The sequence below is a fragment of the Pseudophryne corroboree genome, chromosome 1 (assembly GCF_028390025.1).
Source record: "Pseudophryne corroboree isolate aPseCor3 chromosome 1, aPseCor3.hap2, whole genome shotgun sequence".
In the NCBI taxonomy this organism is placed as follows: Eukaryota; Metazoa; Chordata; class Amphibia; order Anura; family Myobatrachidae; genus Pseudophryne; species Pseudophryne corroboree.
This window is the reverse complement of record NC_086444.1, coordinates 1,202,573,024-1,202,586,742: the sequence shown is the minus strand read 5'-3', so window position 1 is coordinate 1,202,586,742 and position 13,719 is coordinate 1,202,573,024. Positions and strand designations below refer to the sequence as shown.

The 13,719-nt window shown below is 48.2% G+C and overlaps 1 protein-coding gene across 1 annotated transcript; it reads left to right on the top strand.

Annotated features, from left to right (window-relative positions):
• Positions 1–226: 226 nt before the first annotated feature.
• On the top strand, positions 227–10,415 carry LOC134930435 (transmembrane protein 127-like). The gene is made up of 3 exons (XM_063925338.1): positions 227–658; positions 2,821–2,991; positions 9,799–10,415. The coding sequence occupies exons 1-3, from the start codon at positions 433–435 to the stop codon at positions 10,089–10,091; spliced, it is 690 nt and encodes a 229-aa protein (XP_063781408.1). The 5' UTR covers positions 227–432; the 3' UTR covers positions 10,092–10,415.
• The last annotated feature ends 3,304 nt before the right edge of the window (positions 10,416–13,719 follow it).

The following is a 13,719-nucleotide window of genomic DNA, read 5'->3' as shown; positions in this document are numbered from 1 at the left end:
CCAGTGGTGGTGGCATCTAAAGAGTCACCGGCTGCGTTACAGCGAGGTGCGAACAGCCAGCGTCTTAGTCCTGGCACATTCAGGCACGCCAGGGGAAGGCTGACACATAAATAGGCCCCTAAATCTGTCTCCATGTAACCTTCCAGCAGCAGGAGCAGGAGGAGCAGCTGGAGCAGGAAGTCACTCCCAGGTGGAGGCCGGTCGCACTACCTGCTGGGAATTTCTGTCCCTGAGTCGTCAGCAGCGGCAGCAGCACAGCGGCGGTCCTCCTCCCACGACCGCCAGCAGGGGGAGCTCTCCGTTCCCGGGATCCCTCACACTGTGACCGGAAGCTCTGTACCCAGCAGTCCCCAGGGGCCACCGCAGAGACGGGCGCGGCAGCAGGAGCAGCAAGATGGCGCTGACGGAAGTAGCTGGGTGACAGCGGGGAAGATGGCGCTGCAGCCCTGCTCGGGACACAGGAGCCCGGAGTTGGCGGCCGGTGCCCTCACTCTCTCCCAGCGCTGTCTGCCGGCGGCTTTCTCCCAGACCCTGGCCGTGGTGAGCGCCTGCACCGCCCTGGCCGATCCCAGCTGGCTGCTGGTGCAGATGGAGGGCCGGGAGTACGTGTATGGGCCGGCCTATGTGCTGCACCGGGGCTTCAACCTCACCGAGACCGGTAGGGGCAGGGGGGAGCCGCGAGCATGATGTATCAGGGTGTGGGGGGGACAGGTGTATAGTGTTATGTGTACTGGGGGGGACAGGTGTATAGTGCATACTTGCCTACCTGACCCTCTCCATGAGGGAGAAAATGCTCTGTTCCTGGACTTTCACCACAGGTGATGGCAATCATACATTACCAGGAAAGTCCAGGAACAGAGCATTATCTCCCTCATGGAGAGGGTCAGGTAGGCAAGTATGGTATAGTGTTGTGTACAGAGGGAGGGAGGGCAGATGTATACTGTTGTGTACTGGGGGGACAGGTGTATAGTGTTGTGTACTGGGGGGACAGGTGTATAGTGTTATGTGTACTGGGGGGGGACAGGTGTATAGTGTTATGTGTACTGGGGGGGGACAGGTTTATAGTGTTATGTGTACTGGGGGGGGACAGGTTTATAGTGTTATGTGTACTGGGGGGGACAGGTTTATAGTGTTATGTGTACTGGGGGGGACAGGTGTATAGTGTTATGTGTACTGGGGGGGACAGGTGTATAGTGTTATGTGTACTGGGGGGGACAGGTGTATAGTGTTATGTGTACTGGGGGGGACAGGTGTATAGTGTTATGTGTACTGGGGGGGACAGGTGTATAGTGTTATGTGTACTGGGGGGGACAGGTGTATAGTGTTATGTGTACTGGGGGGGACAGGTGTATAGTGTTATGTGTACTGGGGGGGACAGGTGTATAGTGTTATGTGTACTGGGGGGGACAGGTGTATAGTGTTATGTGTACTGGGGGGGACAGGTGTATAGTGTTATGTGTACTGGGGGGGACAGGTGTATAGTGTTATGTGTACTGGGGGGGACAGGTGTATAGTGTTATGTGTACTGGGGGGGACAGGTGTATAGTGTTATGTGTACTGGGGGGGACAGGTGTATAGTGTTATGTGTACTGGGGGGACAGGTGTATAGTGTTATGTGTACTGGGGGGGACAGGTGTATAGTGTTATGTGTACTGGGGGGGACAGGTGTATAGTGTTATGTGTACTGGGGGGGACAGGTGTATAGTGTTATGTGTACTGGGGGGGACAGGTGTATAGTGTTATGTGCATTGGGGGGACAGGTGTATAGTGTTATGTTCATTGGGGGGGACAGGTGTATAGTGTTATGTTCATTGGGGGGGACAGGTGTATAGTGTTATGTGTACTGTGGGGACAGGTGTATAGTGTTATGTGTATTGGGGGGACAGGTGTATAGTGTTGTGTATTGGGGGGGACAGGTGTATAGTGTTATGTGCATTGGGGGGACAGGTGTATAGTGTTATGTGTATTGGGGGGGACAGGTGTATAGTGTTGTGTGCGGGGGGGGTCAGTTGTATGGTGTTATATGTACGGGGGATGGGACGGATGTATCGTATTATGCGTATATGGGATGGGTGTATAGATAAGATACAGGTATAATATGTTATAATCAGTGATAGGATGAGATGACAGAAACATTGGGGGTTACAGTTTATACGTAGGGTTCATGGTACAGGGGGGCAGATGTATAGATGAGATGCATTGCAAATAGGTTTAAGTATAAAGGACGGTTTCCTAACTAGTTGTGTGATGCTGATTGGAGCAGGTATCTGGTGGGGGCATCCTAGCAATTAAACACCTGAATAATTACAGGACCAAATTCTAGCCATTTGTATTTGATTTAAAGCTGTTTCACAATTCTTTTAGTAACTAATAGAGATTTTTAACATGACTTATCTGCCGTTTCTGTAACAAATAGGGTTGAAGTTATCAAAAGGATAAAATATAAACGGGCAGACTAGATGGCCCCAGAGGTTCCTATCTGCCGTCACGTTCTATGACTTGTGTTATAGTTGCTGCGTGTAGCGTTCTGAGAGGTATAATGTCCTGCGCCGGTCAGTTGCTGCGTTGGGACCATCGCAACACTGAGCGCAACCACTACCCCCCTATCCAAAGCACGCACACCATTTATAATTATTCTAGAAGGCTTCTATCATAACCAGCCAGGGTAATTAACACCACAGCTTATTACAGCACCTACATTGTCACCATCTGCAGACCAATTCTGAGCACCTCTGCAAGGCAGGGAACAATGGGCTAATATTTTATTATTAAAGTTTATTGTGTTCAGCTATTTACTGGGTGTCTTTTGTCTTTGGATAGGTCCGTACTATCTGCTCTATGAGAAGGGTCTGTGTGTCCTGGTCCTGATCCTGACCTGCTGCTACGCCAGTATTGTATTCGGCTTCTCTGCTTTCTTACTGGACTTCCTGGACACCCGCTTTTGGACGATAATGGGGATGAAAGTGTCTCCTGCCCTGCACTTCATCACCGGTAACTATCCTTAGGCTTATTGGGGGGAAACCTAAAAAAAAATCTTAATTCCGGCACCGGCCACAATTTTGCGTAAGTATGTACAGGATTAGACGGGTTAAGCAGCTTCTTCTGCGCTAAATGCGTATTTACGCTGATTTCTGCTTGTTCTTCAGGAGGGTAGAAGAACAGAAATTTGCAATAAATGCAGCCTCGCAGTTGGTCTGGGGAATTACTTACTTCAATCGCGTCTAGGAGCTAAATCCCTACGTAAGAATTGAATCAGCCCCAAAATGTTTATAGCCTCAAAAAAAAAAGAAAAATAATGATTTACCTGTGCACACAGAATACTAAGACACCAAATAAGTTTTTATATCCATTTGGTCATTGTACAGACCAGAGATCACTAACCACAACTGATGCATGATATTCTGTAGGTTGGCCACAATTGGAGAAAGGGAATCTCGCCGCTTTCCTTTTAAGTTTTTGTTTAGCGCACGTGTAACTAACCTCCCTGCATTCTGATAAGATGACGTTTTGTTAGATAATTCCCCTCCCTGTAAACCATAATGACTGCAGGCAGCTGTTTTATTTACATATAGTTTCAGATATAATATCTACCCAATTATACTGAGTAGATGAGCAAGACACTCTCTTCCCTTTGTGTTTTGCGGTCTTTGGGGACGATTCAAATGTTTTTTTTCCGCGACCGCCACTAGAGGGCGCCCAGCGGAAGCAATTCAGTTCTGCCATTTGGGTGCCCAGCAGCTGTGGAGGATACATTTCTTCTCAAAGCCTCCTGAGGTGTGAGACAAAATCCAAATCACGGAGTTTAGGTGGGTTTAGCCGGCTAAACCTTGTCTGTTTAAGCGCAACATGCGCAAATGTGCATGGGCGGCCAAACACAATTAAATTGTGACCGTTGTTTTGGCATCTAAAAAGTCCCATTTAGACTGTTTCATTTCTGACACTGCGTGTATACAATGCTCCCACCAGATGGCACCAGTGTTCATGCTTGTAAAGCTGCATGTTATGTAAAAATGTATTTATAGAGCTTCTGTGATCTGGCAAGTGGTGCTTTTCCTATGGCACGTTGGAATATCTTGAACATCACATAACAGGAAGCTTGTGACATTCATTTATTTTTGTTGAAATCTAAAACTGTCACATGATAGTCCAGACTATTTGTCACGTGACCTCAGTATTTTATTTTTCTCTTACATCCTAGTGGATACTGGGGATCTGTACTTTAGTACCATGGGGTATAGATTGGGTCCACTGGAGCCTGGCACTTTAAAAACCGTTAGTGTGTGTATGTGTGTGCTGGCTCCTCCCCTCTATGCCCCGCCTACCAGACTCAGTTTAGAAAAATGTGCCCAAGAGCCGGGTGCATTTCTCTGGAGTTCCAGAGAGTTTCCTTTGGTTTTTATTTTATTATTTTCAGGTAGTCCTGGTTGGCAGACAAGACTACCTGCTTCGTGGGACTTAGAGGGGACCCCGAACCAACCTCCTGAGGTTTAATTGTTCGTAATCCCAGCTGACAGGACACTGAGCTCCTGATCACACCCGGTTAGCGGGTCCCCGGTGCGGTATTGGCGGCATGTCATGTGGCGGCCACGAGCTGCGGTGCCCGCTGTGGACTACACTGGCTCAGGGCTCATGCCCCGCAGTGCTCACTGTCAATCAAGGCTTTGTGTGTACTGTTATGTATATTTGATGTAACATGGCCAGTATAAAACTACAGGGACCGCGCGCCATTGCAAGGGGCGGGGCTTCCCGGAGTGGGACCAGAGGCGGGAAGGCGCCATTTCCTGCTGCTGCGGATCATCAAGGCTACATGCACGCTGCTCCTCCAGGGACCCACGCTGTTAGACTCTGTACTGGTACCAGGGGGTCATAGCGGGGGGGGCTCACCAGCTGTAGCGCCGCCGCACTTCCATCAGGTTGTACACATAATTTCACACACTGTGCTGCTGTGTTTTGTGTGCTGGTCTCCGTTCCTCAGTGTCACTCCAGGGGCTCTCTAGGGTCTGTGTGGAGGTGTATTACTGTTGTGTAAATGTCTGTGGACATGTGTGCTGCTTGTAACTCTACCCCTTTATCAGCGGGGTCCCTCATGTGTGAACAGTGCTTCTTATCTCCACAGGGACACAGTTCACAGGCACCTGACTGCTTAGACAGTTGTTGAAACAGTCTATTGATTGTATGGCTAAAGCAGCAGATACCAGAAAGGCTTCTCAGCCCCCTCTGTTGGTTTCACATAAACGCTCACTTCCACAGGTGCTCCAGTCTCATTCTGATCAGCCTGATGTGGATGAGAGGCCTTGTTTGGCGACAAATTAAATAAATGGATCTCCCAGGCAACGGCGGGTAAGTCTACCTATCTGCCGTCGGATGCGCCACCTGCTAGACGTTCTTACACAGGACCCTCCTTGCAGTCCTTTCATGTGGCAAGGTTCAAAGGCACGGGCTTAGGGGTCTCCACCACTCCCAGAGGATCTCGTGGTAAGTCAGGTAAACCTGCAGCTGCTGCCTCCCTAGACCAGGCCACCGGATCCCCTGCTGCTAAGCCTTCCACGTGACTGTTGACCCCAGCAGCAAGGCTACTTTCAGGTCTGTGCTCGCCTTCAACTCTTCGCCCACGTGTGGGCGAAGTCCTGCTGGGATACCGGCTGGAATTTCAAGCACTTCCTCCTCACAGATTTTTCAAATCGGGCTTGCCAGTTTTACCCATAGCAAAAGTTACCTTGCAAGAGGCTATTCAAAAACTTTTGCGGAAAGGGGTGGTGGTTCCAGTACCTCCGTTACGCAACAGGGGGTTTTACCCCAGTCTTTTTGTCGTTCCAGAACCAGACGGTTTGGTGCGACCCATCTTAAACCTGAAGTCTCTAAACCCGTATCTGCGGGTATTTAAATTCAAGATGGAATCCCTGCGGGCAGTGGTGTCCGGTCTTGAAGAGGGAGAATTCCTGGTATCCCTAGATGTCAAGGATGCTTACCTACACATTCCCATGTGGCCTCGTCATCAGGCTTACCTCAGGTTCGTCATTTTGGACGACCATTTCCAGTTTCAGGCTTTGCCCTTTGGCCTGTTCACAGCTCCGAGGGTCTTCACCAAGGTCATGGCGGAGATGATGGTGCAACTGCGCATGATGGGAGTCAACATAGTCCCCTACTTGGACGATCTCCTGATAAAGGCTATGTCCAGGGAGCTTCTATTGCACAGCATTTGTCTTACGACTCGCCTGCTTACGGATCATGGGTGGATCCTAAATTTCCAGAAATCACACCTGGAACCGACCCAACATCTTCATTTCCTGGGAATGATACTGGATACGGTGTCTCAAAAGGTGTTTCTTCCGATGGACAAGGCCCTGGCTATCCAGGCTATGGCCTGCTCAGTCCTCCGTCCTCGCAAGGTATCCATACATCTTTGCATACGCTTGCTGAGCAGGATTATTGTTGCTTACGAGGCAATCCAATACGACAGATTTCATGCCCGGCCATTTCAGCTGGATCTACTGGACAAATGGTCAGGGTCTCATCTTCACATGCATCAGGAAGTGACCTTATCTCCAAAAGCCCGGATTTTTCTGTTATGGCGGCTACAAGTTCCTCACCTGGTAGAAGGCAGGAATTTCAATATCCACTCATGGATTCTACTGACAACGGATGCCAGCTTCCGGGGTTCGGGAGTCGTGACCCGAGGCGCCCAGTTCCAGGGGATATGGTCAGTTCAGGAATCTGCTCTGCCGATAAACATCCTGGAACTCAGGGCAATTTACAATGCTCTTCTGCAAGCTTCCCATCTCCTGAAGGATGAGGCGATCCAGGTTCAATCGGACAACGCCACGACGGTGGCGTACATAAATCAAAACAAGGGGGAATAAAAAGCAGAGCGGCGATAGGAGAAGTGTCAAAAATACTCATCTGGGCGGAGGCCAACGCAAGGGCCTTATTAGCCATATTCATTCCAGGAGTGGACAACTGGGAAGCAGACTTCCTCAGCAGACATGACCTCCATCCGGGGGTGTTTCAACAGTTAATTCACTGGTGGGGCCATCCGCAGATAGATCTGATGGCTTCTTGTCTCAACAAGAAGCTAGGCCGTTATTGTTCCAGAACGAGGGATCCGCAGGCTGTAGCAGTGGACGTGCTGACGACTTCATGGATGTACCAGTTTGTGTACCTGTTCCCTCCATTACCGCTAATCCCAAGGGTTCTAAAAAGACTAAGAAGGGAAAGCGTTCAAGCAATTCTAATTGCCCCAGATTGGCCTCGACGGGTGTGGTACTTAGACCTCCTAACCATGGCTCTGGAGGATCCCTGGCCTCTGCCGCTTCAAAAGTATCTTCTTCACCAAGGTCCGTTCATCTATCCAGACTTACAGCGGCTATGTTTGACAACTTGGAAGTTGAGAGGGAGATTCTAGCTAGAAAGGGTCTTTCCTCCCGGGTTATTTCTGCCATGGTCCAAGCCAGGAAGATGGTTACGTTTAAACATTATCATCGTATCTGGAAAAAGTATTTTTCCTGGTGTGAAAGTAGAAAGGTTTCTCCCGTGGAATTTAGAATGTGTCGTTTTCTACTTTTCCTGTAAGTGGATATGGGCCTACGTTTAGTTTCCATCAAAGTCCAGATTTGGGTGCTCTCTATTTTCTTCCAGAAACAACTTGCCATGTTGCTGGAAGTACAAACTTTCCTTAAAGGAGTTCTTCATATGCAACTGCCCTTCGTTCCTCCCACGGCTCCGTGGGATCTCAATGTGGTTCTGTCCTTTCTTCAATCGGAATGGTTTGAACCCTTACATAGGGTGGAGTTGAAATTTGTCACCTGGAAGACAGTGATGTTATTAGCATTGGTGTCTACTAGACGTGTCTCTGAATTGGGGGCCTTATCCTGTAAGAGCCCTTATTTGATTTTTCATGAAGACAGGGCAGAACTCAGGACCTGACCTCAGTTTTGCCAAAAGTGGTGTCAGTTTTCATGTGAATCAACCCATTGTGCTTCTGGTGTTGCCTGACGCCTCGTTGGTCCTGAGTCCTTGGATGTGGTGAGGGCTCTGAAGATTTATCAAACGGACTGCTCGTCATCGGAAATCTGTCTCTCTGTTTGTCCTTTATGATGCTACCAAGATTGGTTGTCCAGCTTCTAAGCCAGGGGTGGGGAACCTTTTTTCTACCGAGGGCCATTTGGATATTTATAAAATCCTTCGGGGGCCATACAAAAATTAACTTAAAAATGAGCCTGCCCCCAGTCAGTAGTTATGCCCCCAGTAGATATACCCGCAGTCAGTTGTTATGCCCCAGTAGATATGCCCCCAGTCACTTGTTATGCCCCATTAGATATGCCCCATCACTTGTTATGCCCCATTAGATATGCCACCAGTCAGTTGTTATGCCCCATTAGATATGCTTACTAGTAGCGATGCTTACACACACACATATTAAAAGGAAAAAAAACCACAGTACTCACCAGCCCCGCTCCTGCTTCCGGACTGTTGCCCTGCGCCTATCCGCTCGTTCCTCAGAACTATGGGAGAGAAGTCATGACATCTCTCCCATAACACCGCACAGCAGCACACGCACACTGCCAAAACCAGAAGCCGGAGCTCAGGAGAGAGCTCCTGCCTCCGGCTGTTACTGAGGGTAAGAAGCCAGGCGCCCACTAGTAATAAAATCTCAGCGGGCGCCCGGCTAGGTGAGCCTGCCTGGGCCGGATCAAGTGGCTCTGTGGGCCTTATACGGCCCTCGGGCCTGAGGTTCCCCACCCCTGTTCTAAGCAATCAATTGCTCGTTGGCTCAGGTTGACCATTCAACAAGCTTCGGCGGCTCTGCCTTTGCCGACGTCTATTCAGGCCCACTCGTCGAGATCTGTGGGCTCTTCCTGGGCAGCTGCCCGGGGTGTCTCGGCCTTGCAGTTGTGCCGAGCTGCTACTTGGTCTGGTTCGAACTCTTTTTTTGTTAAGTTCTGTCAGTTCAACACCTTGGCCAAGGGTGACCTTCAGTTTGGTCAGGCGGTGTTACAGGGGTCTCAGCACTCTCCCACCCGTTTGGGAGCTTTAGGACTTCCTCATGGTACTAAAGTACAGATCCCCAGTACCCACTAGGACAGGCCTGGCCAACTTGTGGCTCTCCAGCTGTTGTAAAACTACAAGTCCCATCATGCTTTGCCACAGTTTTGCTATTAGGGAATGCTAAAACTGTGGCAGGGAAGCTGGGATGTGTAGTTTCACAACATCTGGAGAGCCACAGGTTGGCCAGGCCTGCACTAGGATGTAAGAGAAAATAGCGTTTTAATACCTACCGGTAATTCCTTTTCTCATAGTCCGTAGTGGATATTGGGCGCCCGTCTCGGTGCTTCGATTCCTGCTTACCTGAGTAACTGTTTGGTTGGCCTGTCGTTGCGGTCCCATTTTGTTGTTGGGATAGCTTGGCTATCCTGCTTAGGTTGGTGTTGCTATCCTCTGTTTTGGTTAGCGCCCTCCTTTCGGTTATGGTTGTGTGTTGGCTTAGTGCCTCACCACTGTTGTACCTGTTTTCTTCTCTCGTGGTATGTCCGTCTCCTTGGGCACAGTTTCCTAGACTGAGTCTGGTAGGAGGGTCATAGAGGGGAGGAGCCAGCGCACACATACTAAAGGTTTTAAAGTTCCAGGCTCCAGTGGACCTGAACTATACCCCATGGTACTAAAGTATAGATCCCCAGTATCCACTACGGACTACGAGAAAAGGAATTACCGGTAGCTATTAAATTCCTATTTTTTGCAAAGTCTGTGTTGTAGCAATTGTCTGATTTGTGTGAATAACCAAATTCTCTGATGACTTTGCAGTTTTGTCATCGGGGGCAGCTGTTGCCCAGTGCTCCTACCTCTACGTTGTACTGTCCCAGGAAGTGCACTTCCAGATCATGCAGCCCCCTCCAAACTATGTCTCCCTGGGAGAAAGTTTTTATTTTGCCATCTTTGCCTGCATAGCATCTATTGTCGCCACCGGCCTGAGTTTATATTACCCTAGAAGGTACAGGAGGGAATACCACACAGGAACGCCCACATCACAGACTGATGAGACCTCTCCACTTCTACAGGATCCAGAGGCCTCTGATTCCCCGGGAGAGTACGGGTGACCTGCCCTCTGGGTGTTCCTGCTTTACGGATTGTGCAATGGAGCGGAGGACCAAATGTTATTACTTTAATCTGCACCGTTTAATTTATTTGGTTGTTTGTTATGCAGTATTATTTTTATCCTGTTTCTTTGATGTGAATTTAATGGACATCCGTAGGTCAAGCCCCTTGCGCTGTCTTGTTGCCCAGTTTTCACTCAGGATGTTAAATCCTTTTCTGCCTCATCTGTACTTGTTATCTTTATGTGCACTTATATTTTATATGGTTTGTAATTCTGACTGCCCAGCACTGCAGCGTTTTCCCGAATAAAAATTATTCCCAACAAATGTGACGCACTCTAAATCTTAAGATGGGTCATTCACTCATCTGTTATATGAGATGGAAGGGGGACAGGTGCCTGAAATAAATAGGTGTTGGGGAGCTTTTTTTTAATAAATATATATATATATTTATTTATTTATTTTTAGTCTAAATATATGCCACAGAGTAATGGGGTTATTCAGACTCAGTAGCAGTTTTGTATAGCGCCGCCCCGCTCCGCTATGCAATCACAATTCAATCTCAACTGTAACAATTCAATCTCAAACCGCATCGCAGGAATCGAAATAGAGAGAAACCCTGTATATGCAGCCATTCTGCGTGAATAGGCTGTCCGGCGCCATGTTTTCCGGCGCAGGATGTGCAGTCGACATCATCCGGCCGCCCTGTAAACGAGCACGACACGCCTACGTTTTCTGCACAACTCCCCGCCAATGCCGCGTCGCTGCCCCCGACCGTCCGCCGCTTGTCAGTCACTATCCGATAGCATCCTTCCGGGTTGCGATCGAATTGTGACTGCCCGTGCGATTTTTGCAACAATGCGATCAGGTCCGAAGTGAATAAATACAGTAAATTAGTCATAGACGGGTAACCAGCTAATTCATCGTTTATGGTGAGAGAATGGGATGCAGAGTGTTCTGCAATCTTTATTGCTAAAATATGTGGGGTATTTCATTAGTATGATTGCGGCCAAATCACTCACGGTAAAAAAAAAATAAACCTGTTTTTCTGTTTGGGTACAAATAATTATGCATAGAAAAAAGTTCATTGTATTTCATGGGCATCTCTTAATGCTTACGTGTTACAATGATTCTGAGTCATGTGCAGGTCTGTAAAGAAACCACTTTGCAAATTTATGCAACTAAGACTCCTGCCCAAATCCTGGAGCTGCGCTATCACTGTGAGCTAAGATTGCATATTAGAGAGATTACCTAGTTATTAGTTTCTATGGCGACATCAGTGTGAAGTGCAGACATTATACTAATCCACCCCTTGTCGATCCTGGCCAAAGTTAAAAACACGTCACCCTGGACACACATTCAGTAACATCCCTCTCGTTTCATCCGGTCAGAAGGATGGACAGCGTATTGTAGAAGCTACAGACCAGTAGTTGCCAAACGCTGTCATCAAAGCACCCTCACAATCCAGGTTTTAAGGATGCGGGTGCTTGAGGAAAGGTGGCTTCGTCAATTTTGATGTAACTACCTGTGTACAAGCATGGATATCCATAAAATCTGGAGTTGCCGCCTTGAGTACTGAGTTTGGGAGTTAAGCTGCACCTACTTACCCCCCCCAAAAAAATATTAGATACACACTGGGGGTCATTCCGAGTTGTTCGCTCGTTATTTTTTTGTCGCAACGGAGCGAATAGTCGCTAATGCGCATGTGCAATGTCTGCAGTGCGACTGCGCCAAGTAAATTTGCTATGCAGTTAGGAATTTTACTCACGGCATTACAAGGTTTTTTTCTTCGTTCTGGTGATCGTAATGTGATTGACAGGAAGTGGGTGTTTCTGGGCGAAAACAGGCCGTTTTATGGGAGTGTGTGAAAAAACGCTACAGTTTCTGGGAAAAACGCGGGAGTGGCTGGAGAAACGGAGGAGTGTCTGGGCGAACGCTGGGTGTGTTTGTGACGTCAAACCAGGAACGAAACTGACTGAACTGATCGCAGATGCCGAGTAAGTCTGGAGCTACTCAGAAACTGCAAAGAAGTGTCTATTCGCAATTCTGCTAATCTTTCGTTCGCAATTTTAATATGCTAAGATTCACTCCCAGTAGGCGGCGGCTTAGCGTTTGCACAGCTGCTAAAAGCAGCTTGCGAGCGAACAACTCGGAATGTCCCCCACTGTCCAATTATCCACAAGTTGGGTTTCCGTTGCTGATTGAGGTTCAAGATCACTATATATTGAGGATTTATAATGCAGAATTGTTTTGAGGTGTCTTCTCATATACTGTACACAGCCACTTCCCAGAAACCTTTGCTGCTAACCAGAGTCCCTACAGACCTTTGCCTCCAGCCTGCATCAGCAATGTCCCATGCACTTAAGATTAATCTCTCTATTCCGGTGCTGCAGTTCAAGTAATGGTGTGTGACAGGCGTGTGACGCTTAGCATGTGTGAGGGGAGAAGATGGTCCCTTGGGTACTATGTTAAACTAATGTCCGTAGAGGTCACGCCATTGTTTACTAGTGCAGATGGCGCAAAGTGTGATGAATTAATATGCGTATCCTCATAGTCTAGTCTTCGCACGATGACGGTTACTGCACACTTGTGTAACGAATTGTGTAATTAGTAGATGATGATAGATTAAGTCAGAAACTGGCTAATGCAGACGCAGGTCAGCTGATGTAGCAGCGAAGTCTGCACAGCGTACGGTGCAAGAATTCTAATGTATATTATGTAAAACGGTATAGATTAGTTTGCTAGTTAGACTTGAAAAAAAAATTAATATATTTCTACATTAACCTGCGACAGTATAATGGTCTGTACGTTTCTGATAGATAGAGATAGAGGTGATCAGGCACGCCGGAGCTGACGTCAGACACCCTCCCTGAAAACGCTTGGGAACGCCTGCGTTTTTTCCAGACACTCCCAGTAAACGGTCAGTTACCACCCACAGACTGCCTCTCCTGTCGATCACCTTGCGAATGTCCATACGTTTGGAATTTTCGCACCATCCTTTCGCTGACCGGCGATGCCAGTCGTTTGTGTGGCTACTCCTCGTGTGTTACCCAGGGCGGCTCTGAAATCATCACTGGCACATTAATGAGATCCTGTATCTGATGTACCTACACTGGCCCTAATTCTGAGTCTGCTCTCTGCTGGGGTACAAATGATGAATATTTGCGCACAACGCAAGTGGGAACGCTTTGTTTTGCGTATGTGCGCCCTATTCTTATTCAGATGGAACTTGGCTGGATTTGTTTTGCCGTGAAAATGGGAGTTACAGGGCAGCGACAATTTAAGGGCATGACACCGCCCTGACGCGTGGCCGTGTATAAGACACTGCTATTCTGAGTCGTGCATACAGGGAAGGGAAGCTAGTCACCTAGTATGATGCTGGAGCAAGCACTGATTCTGATGATGGATGGGTAAAATCAGTGGGCAGTACAGCTTCCCGCGTGCAGGCACATGAATCTGGCATCAGTGTAAGTTATCGGTTCAGGCTTCCACAGCTGCCCAACGCTACAGCCACTGTCCGTGGTAATGGGTATAACTGCATCTGTGCAATTCTGTCCCTATTCCTGCTCCTTTTAAAACTAAAATGCCATTTATTTCAGTATGGTGTCAGACACAAGCAATACATAAAACC

Excerpts from the sequence above, each read along its gene's own strand:
- LOC134930435 (XM_063925338.1), top strand. The coding sequence starts at position 433 with ATGGCGCTGCAGCCCTGCTCGGGACACAGGAGCCCGGAGTTGGCGGCC. Across the intron at positions 659-2,820 it reads CTTCAACCTCACCGAGACCG|GTCCGTACTATCTGCTCTAT; the intron begins GTAGGGGCAGGG and ends GTCTTTGGATAG. Across the intron at positions 2,992-9,798 it reads TGCCCTGCACTTCATCACCG|TTTTGTCATCGGGGGCAGCT; the intron begins GTAACTATCCTT and ends ATGACTTTGCAG.